At 38.2% G+C, this 8946-nt stretch overlaps 2 protein-coding genes across 2 annotated transcripts; both read left to right on the top strand.

Moving 5' to 3' along the window:
• Positions 1-3125: 3125 nt before the first annotated feature.
• On the top strand, positions 3126-4157 carry LOC146557083 (uncharacterized). Its single transcript, XM_085250546.1, has one exon. The coding sequence runs from the start codon at positions 3126-3128 to the stop codon at positions 4155-4157; it is 1032 nt and encodes a 343-aa protein (XP_085106672.1).
• On the top strand, positions 4086-7646 carry LOC146557082 (uncharacterized). Its single transcript, XM_085249154.1, has 4 exons — positions 4086-4158; positions 4241-4396; positions 5417-5509; positions 6518-7646. The coding sequence occupies exons 2-4, from the start codon at positions 4292-4294 to the stop codon at positions 6833-6835; spliced, it is 516 nt and encodes a 171-aa protein (XP_085105280.1). The 5' UTR covers positions 4086-4158; positions 4241-4291; the 3' UTR covers positions 6836-7646.
• Positions 7647-8946: the final 1300 nt, after the last annotated feature.

The raw sequence follows: 8946 nt of genomic DNA, 5'->3' as shown, positions 1-8946 counted from the left end.
GATTTCTCACTCGACTTTTAATGTCAGATTACACACACATTTACACAATATGCAGTGGTGATGATGTAGATCAATAAATTCATTGTTGTAGCATACAATATTAAAAATAAAACTGATTAATATGAAACATTAACAATGTGCAAATTATTTAGTTTTTTCAGGGACAGTGTAATGAAAATGTCTTTTGTGCTTCTCCCCCAGATACGTTGATGTGGCAGTGCAAATTGTGCAAAAAAGTGGTGTCATCACGAGCTCTGTTATTAAAACACTACAGGTTAGTTCATAGTAGACAGCAGTATCCATGTGCCTATTCTGATTGTGTCTGTGTTTTCAAAACATGGAATGCTCTACATAGCCACTTAAGCAGATCACATACCCAAAGAACTCTAGACAAGTCTGTGAGTTTGGCAACATTTAACTGCCATTTGTGTTCCTGCTGCAACATAGCTTCGGAGCAGGAGTATTTTTCTCACATTAACAACCATCTAAAATGTAACGAGACTGTGCATTGCATGTTTGAGGGTTGTTCTTTCAAAACAAATATCTATGGTACATTCAAGTCTCATCGAAATAGGAAACACAATCCTTATACCTTAAAAGACTTTAAAATCGGTATTGCTAACACTATTGTAGGCCAAACATCAGCTGATGACAGTACAGACACTATTGTAGAAGAGGACATAAGTGCAAATATTGATCACGATACAACTACAAGTGAGACTGAAGATTTGGCAAATGTAATAGAACTTAATTTTGCATCTCTTTTACTTAAGTTGGAAAACTATTTTCATGTTCCCAGCATAGCAATTGACGAGTTGCTTTCAGAATTGCACTACCTGATAAGCTGTGCATCAGTGCCTTTGACAAATCAAGTAATTGTAGACATACTCAAGAATCATAACCTTTGTCTAGACCAGCCTGTTATTGAAGAACTGACAAAGGCAGTTTCTTTTAACCCTTTGTTAAAAGCCATAGAAAAGGACGGCACACTTGCCACTGCCTTCAAACGCAGACAGTATTACAGAAAACATTTTGAAGTAATTGATCCAATTGAATACATTCTCGACTCCCAAAGCAAGAGGACCTTTCAGTATATTCCTATTCTAAAATCATTACAGCAGATATTTAAACAAGAAAACATACTGAACAAATTTGTCACTAGCCACAATCAGAATCCTTTTGTAAATAAGGAAAAGTATACATCATATAAAGATGGTCTACATTTTCAAAATAATGAGTTTTTCTCAGGCGGTGAACTAAGAATCTCTATTTGTCTTTATGTTGATGATTTCGAAATTTGCAATCCATTGGGGACATCACAGAAAAAGCATAAACTTTGCTCAGTTTACTGGATTTTAGGTAACTTGCCACCAGGTAGTCATTCATCCCTCTCTTCTATTTATTTGGCTCTCTTGTGCAAAAGTGAGGACCTTAGGACCTTTGGCTATTCAAAAATATTTGAGCCACTTTTGCAAGACCTTGTCATTTTAGAGCAGCAGGGAGTGTTCATTGACAATTTAGGGGTCAACTTTAAAGGCACTGTCCAATATGTAGTGGCAGACAGCCTCGGAGCTCATGGATTGGCCGGTTTTGTGGAAAGTTTTTCTGGAGATTACTTTTGCAGGTTTTGTACTGCTACACGCTCAGAAATTGAATCAAAAGCTACAAATAGTGACTTTTCTCTGAGAACTGAGGAGCTCCATCGTGTACACATAGCAACTGCACGTGAGACAGGGGTAGCTTGTTGTGGTGTGAAAAGCTCGTGTGTCTTAGCAGACAGTCTGTCTTTCTTCAAGGTCACTACAGGATTCCCCCCTGATCTTGCACATGACCTTTTTGAAGGTATTGTGCCTTTTGAAATAGCTGAGTGCCTTCGAATACTAATAGGCAAGAAGTACATCACTTTTGAAAATCTAAATAGACTTGTTCAGTCATTTCCCTACAAAGGAGGGGATCAGACTAATCGCCCTCAGAAATTGCCTCACAATTTTCTTAGTAAAAAAACTGTTGGTGGCAATGCACATGAAAATTGGTGTTTACTAAGACTTCTGCCACTTATTATTGGACAACACATACCTGAAAACGAACCAGCTTGGGAACTTCTACTAGATTTGAAGGATATTGTTGAGCTTGTTGTGTGTCCTGTTCATAACAGTGACTCAGTTGCATACCTGGAGAGTAAGATTTTAGACCACCATCAAAGGTACAAAGAAGTATGCCCAGATAGAAGACCATTGCCAAAACATCACTTTCTGGCTCATTATCCCTCAATAATTCGCCATTTTGGTCCACTTGCCTTATTATGGACAATCAGATTCGAGGCAAAGCACACATTTTTTTAAAAAGTTGCTAGACACACAAACTGCTTCAAAAATATAACCCTGTCTTTGTCAACCAAACACCAGCTCATGATTGGCCATTACATGCATTCATCAGGCTGTAGCAAAGCCACTTTTGAGGTTTCACGAGTCTCGGCAGTCCCAGTAGAACTTCTCAAACGTGAAATTGCACATTGTCTTGCTGAAAAGTACCCTGACACAGCTGTAGTTAGCCTTGCCCAGAGTGTGTCTGTTGCAGGCATCTACTACAGGAAGGGCATGTTAATAGTACATGGATCACTGGGGGGTCTGCCAGAGTTTGCTGAAATCCTGCAGATGTGTATTTTGGCAGATTCGTTGGTGTTTATAGTAAAAAAACTGAGCTCGTGGTACACTGAACACTATGGATCCTTCAAAATTGACCCATCTCCAAAGGAAATTTCTCTTGTTGCACATGAGGATCTGGTGGATTGTTATCCACTTTGTGACTACCAAGTCGGAGCTTCTCGCATGGTTACATTAAAGAGATACATACACTGTTCAGGTAATTTTAATGTCCATGTTGCCGATTTAATTTTTGTGCTGTATAGCAGTTCTTCTCAAAGTTTGGTTCTTAAAAATAGTTGGACCAGAACTTAAATCTACTCGGATATGTTTCAAGCCTTGTAAAAATACTAGAAAAAAAATTGTGCTGCAAAATTCTGAATACCACTAAAAAAATGTAACATGTACTGAAGTTTGGGAACCACCTGCTCATGTTCTTGCACTTATTTTTTAGAGTAACAGTTGGAGATTGGGACATCAGAAATGACAGCCCCAACAAAGCTTCTGATAATCCTGGGGGAGAACAACGCACTCAAGTTAACCCTTCCTTTGGGGATACCAAAGAATGTTAACGAGCTCAAAGCGGAGATTGAAAATCAGTGCGGAGTTTCTGAACAGTTCAGATTGCAGTACATGGACACAGATTTTAATCAGTTCCTTAACATGACATCCACATTTGATCTAAAAGACATGGACAAAATAAAAGTGATTAAAACAGGTGTTCCAGAAACATCCACTGGTAGTAATGAAAGCAGTGTGTCCTCATTTAACTTGGGTAGCCCCTGCTCTGGCCACAACCCTGATTATGACACAGATATACTGTCATCGCCAGAATCCAGGTCATCAAGCTCCTCGAGCTCAGCAAACTCCACGCTGCGATCAGAAGCCTGGCCACTGGACTTTCGCATACCTGAGTTTAGCTTCGATGTAGAGCTGCAATTGACAAAAGGCAACCAGGAATTCCAAGCCAATGGAACACTTTTAACCCTAAAACCAAAGCTCAAGTCTGACATTTTAGAGAGCTTGTCTTCAGAAATTATGAAGTACAAAGCTTACCCTTCAGACAGCAATCTTAGTGATGTTTGCCAAGCTTTGGTTGTAAAGCATCCATGCTTGAAAGAGAAGGGTTCAGAAACTGGATTTTCTGCATGGAAGATCAGTTTGAAGTATAAAATGTCAAACTATCGTGGAAAACTGAAGAACTTAGGGTGTAGTGAGTTGGTCATCAATTCTCTCAAAAGAAGAGGGAACAGTAATGTGCATCCCAACCAAGTCAAGAAACCCAGGAGAGCAGAGGTGAATTTCTGCCCTGATTATCCAGCTGGAGAAACCCGAGAGAGTCAGGAAGAAGAAAGGTTGGTGCTGCTTTCAGAGTTCAAGAAGAAGAACAACAATGAAACCATCAAAGCAAAAATGGCCCAAACCTTTCCTCACCGGAGGCAAGAAATTCTTCAGGACATGCCCTTCGTAGCTGACTTTAAAAGCCGATGGCCAGCTCTTTTTTTCTCCACGTGAGGTAACTGAATCAGTTGATCTGCAAATGCACTCCACATGCAATATTTTAAACCCATCACGCTAAACATTTGTTTATTTTACAGATAAATGCTGAATTCCAGCGCATCACTACGATCCCGCTAACATCCACATTTATGGCACAGCTGGACAACAACACAACCAAACTGACCAAAGTCTTCAGAAACAAGGGAGGAACATCTGGATGCAAGATCACAGAAATCATGGCTGCAATTGATGAGGTTTGGAATTAATTTTTTTCAATGCTTCATTCCCTCTTTTAATACATATGATTTTGTTGTCTCCTTCTATTGTAAGGTAAAGTTTAATGTTGGTATTATGGGATTGTTTATTCTTTGTCCTTTTCATGATAGTGTTGTCACAGTAATAAAGTTTTAAGTTGATTTGGATACTTTATAAAAAAAATTGCCAGAATTAAAAGCTGTTTTTACAGGACAGTAGCGTTTCCAAAACGGGATTTGCCGCGGCTCCCTGGGGAGAATTTTGGCATTTACAGTAGAAAAGCTGAAGCTAGAATAAACTGCCATCAGGCACCTTTCAAACCAAGACGGGATAAAGGGAGGTCTCTGAGCTTAGTACTACAACTGTTTTTTCATTTGTCCTTGCAAAACCTCCTGTTCAAGTCCTCCAAACACACCCACGTCACCCCGCTTCTCTTCCAGCGTCACTGGCTGCTGGTCAACTTCAAGGTTCATTTCAAGATCCTGGTTCTGGTCCTTAGGGCCTTACATGGACAAGCACCATCATACAATGGAGATCTTCTCAGTCCCAACACCCCCAGCAGGTCCCTGAGGTCCAGTGATCAAAGCCTGGTAGTGCACAACAGTCTAAAGACCAAAAGTGACAGATCATTGCTGCTGTGGCCCCCAAACTCTGGAACTCTCCTCCTAAGCCTTAGATCAGTGGACTCAGTGGTTTACTTTAAAAAAAAATCCTCTGTTCAGGCTGGCTTTGGTGTGACCTCTTGTTCATCCTCTTCCTCACTGGATTCTTCATGCTGCTGTTTTTGGTCGGGTTTCTGGTTTTTTTGGGATCCTGTGGTTACCTTTTTTTGCTCGTCACATTTTTTCAAATGATAATGTTCCTTCTTTCCTTAATTTTTTTTATTTTAAATTTTGTTGTTCTTCTGTAGTGTGTCATGGACTTTTTTTCTCAAAGCATTATATACATTTATTTTGCTGAAGTTAACTGAAAATGTCTTTAAAGTTTAGCTAAGTAAAATTTGCTTTTATGTTTTACAGAACGACACAGTTGCAATGAGAAGAGTGTGTACGCTGAAAGGACTTGCAGTCTACCTCAATGAAGATCCGAACAGCTTGATCAAAGAATATCAGGCAAGTAATCAAATAGAAACAATTTCCAGTAATAAAAATTTAACTGACGGTAATTTTTCCTCACACACATTCATTAGATTATAACAAAAAGTTAAAATTAGAACATTATTGGAGATATAAAAGCACAAGCTTATGTGGGAGTGACCCTTGCCATTACAGTTGGGGTGTAATGTGGGCTGAGTGTACTGTCTTTCTGCTTTGTTGTTCTGCTGTGTAATCTAGATGATGGACCAACACCTCTCATCTCGCTCTGAGCTGTCTACTGTTTTGCAGCTTAAAGGGATATTCCACCCCAAAGTGAAAATTGGTCTATTACCATATTACCCAGAGTAAGATAAGTGAGAAAAAATAATTTTGTAACCAGTGCAATAATTCTCCTGATCCGGCAGCAGTCTATTTGCTTTTGCCTAGCATTTAAAAAATGGAGTGAATGGGAACTATAAGCATTTTGGTTGCAAATGACTCTTTAATGGTACGAATTATTCCTGGTGAGCTCAATAATCATGTCGACTTTAAATGAAAAGTAATAAGTAACTTGAAGGATTTGGAGGAGTAGATTTAGACTTGGGAATACATTATGGTTACCACATACAACACTGTAAGCCGCCGCTGCATGGTGCATGGATATTCGAATATGTGTTTATTTATGGAAACCAGAGGCTTTTTCAACCACTGTTGTTGTATCCAAGTGCTATGCCATGGCGGGTTACAGGGTGCTTTGGCGTAACCGTAATGTAGGCCCAAGTCTAAATCGCCTCCTCCTGCAAATCCGTCGTGTTACTTTTTACTTTTCATTTGCAGTCGACATGATTATTGAGCTCACCAGGAACAATGGGTATAAGATCAGAAATGTACTGTGCTGGTTACAAAATGCTTTTTTCTCACTTATCTAACTCTTGGCAATTTATGGTAATAGACAAATTTCCACTTTGGGTGGAATATCCCTTTAATTGATATGAAACCCTGCAACTTGTATTATTATGTTTATTTACTTATTAATTTTTTTAGGATGTGGACTTCCATGAGACCGAAAGTGAAATGGAGAAGACGCTCATTGGCATCTACGTCATCAAACCAGAAGGAGAGCGTGACCTTGACCCGGCAGAAGACATTGGTATCATAATTGAGGGTGTCGCTGTGCTCAGAGATCTTCCTGATGTTGCCACTGCTGTTGTGTTGTTGTTCGGCCTGATCTACACTTTAAACATGAGCTACCCATCCAACCTCAGGTACACTTTTGAGTTTTTTCAGAAAGTACTGATGGGACTTGATGCTAAGAAGCTATCAAACAAAGTTCAAGTGCTCAGAAACAAACTCCTTGAATAAAGAGGAGGAAGCGGGAGGCCCTTATTGCTTAACTTAGTTTGAATGCTTTACGTTCAGGTATAGTTAAGTTGTTCATAAACACTTTTTTTCATTGTCAGTACTGTTTCTTGGGAACATTCACCAGTTTTAGAGAACAATAATGTTCATTTGCATTTTAGCAAAATACTGTTACTTAAAAAATTGGTGTTGCACTTCTTCTACTGCTACTTGACAACATACAGAAAATGACAGACATTTTAAAAAGTTCTAGCGGTTAGGCCGCTGTGATTTGATATTTCAAAGAATGTGACATTTGGCAGCTGTCTGCAACTTGGGATGTAACCATAACTTGAAAAACTGAGTAGCACTGTTTTACAGTACAGTTTTTGAACAAAACAGCCAATTTTCACTGTTTTAAATGAGTTTAGTTTGCTCTTTCATGCTTATCAGTGTTTGAAAATAATTCCTGAAACGTCCTGTAAAATGTAGGATTTTTTTTTGATAATTTGGATGCTTTCTGGACCAGTTGAAAGACAAGTTGGTTAGCACTTCACTGATCTTTGAAGTAAAATATTGTTTTATGCACAAAGTATTTAGTTAAAGTTGTAACAAGTTGTCTGCATTGATTGCACTTTGTGTTAAGCTACGGCTCTACAGTCTTTTCGGTCTGTCAACAAGTATTTAATATGCACTGAATGTGCTTAGTAAAGACAGGACTTTGTTGGATCATTTTTTTAATCATTTTAGTTTGACGACAAGTTGGTTAGCACTTTATACTGATCTACATTTTCTGCACAAAATATTCACTTGGAATTTGTAACAAGTTGCATTGATTGCACTTTGTGTTAAGCTGTTGTGCTTGGAAAAAAATATTTTATATGCACTGAATGTGCTTATTAAAGGCAGGATTGTGTTTGATAATTTGGGTGCTGTCTTCATTTCTTCCTAAAAGATCTCCCTAAGATTTACTTAAAAATGTTATGTCAAGTGGTTCCACATAACTGCTTTAAGTAACTTTTAAGAAACTTTGCTATTTTGTATGGAAGTAACCAGTGTAAATGATTTATTTGTAATTGTATTGAATAGAAATTACTTAACAATTTTTTATATAATTCAAAAGTAACAAAGTTATGTAGCAGCTACATAACAGTTTTACAAAGATACTACCTAACCAGGTTATGTCCTTCTAAAGCAGAAAAGTTATGTACCAGCTAAGTAACAGTATTACAAAGATATTGCCTAAACAAGTTATGTAGGCTTAAAGCAACAAAGATAAGTATCAGCTAAGCATTGCAATTAAGTTACATTTAGCCAATACACTTACGTAAATCTAACTTAACAGTATTGAGTTTAAACTAAGTAACAACATTTCTTAAAAGTTACTTAAAGCAGTTGTGTGGAACCACTTGACATAACTTTTTTAAGTAAATCTGTTTTATTTTTTTGAGTGCATGCGTGGGCTAACAAGCTAACCGCTCAAACACATTGATGCCGTGCAGGTTGCGGTTATGGCGTTAACGTCATTTTAACAAGATTAACGCTGACAGCACTAATAAAAATACAACATTTTATTGCACAGCTATGCTGATGACACACAACTCTATATCACAGTAAAATCAGCACATCCACGTACAAAATCAACAATACAAGCACTTTTGTCTGTGCTTAAGTGCTTTCTGTCTAACCTTCATACACATTCATACTCTAGTGGATGAGCAACTTGGGGTTAGTATCTTGCCCAATGATATTTAGCATGCAGACTGAAACAGATGAATAGAGTAGAGGACCTTTAATGTTTAACTGAGCATATGGACCATATGACTGTTCAGTCTAAAGTCTAGATTGTGGGCAGCTGGAGAACTGCCTGAGTAGTCATTCCTGTTATACTTCTTTGACATCCACTTGAAGTCTGTGCCTTAGCACATACGCAATTGGTGTATTGTAATAATAATTCTGGTCATCAAAAACAGGCAGACACTCGGACACTATCTGTCTGATGATGAAATTTATGTCACTGCTACCTTAAAAGACACCTTAAAGGACTCCCTATTGACATAGCTGAGCTCTGTGGACTGCAGAGATTTGTAGCATCCATGAGGCACCAGTATTCCAAAAGAAAATGAACTTTTATT

This window comes from Mchenga conophoros, linkage group LG16 (assembly GCF_057382185.1).
Source record: "Mchenga conophoros isolate Kocher_MC1m ecotype Shallow Benthic linkage group LG16, M_conophoros_male_GT1.1, whole genome shotgun sequence".
Classification (NCBI taxonomy): domain Eukaryota; kingdom Metazoa; phylum Chordata; class Actinopteri; order Cichliformes; family Cichlidae; genus Mchenga; species Mchenga conophoros.
This window is presented reverse-complemented; position numbering and strand designations above follow the sequence as displayed.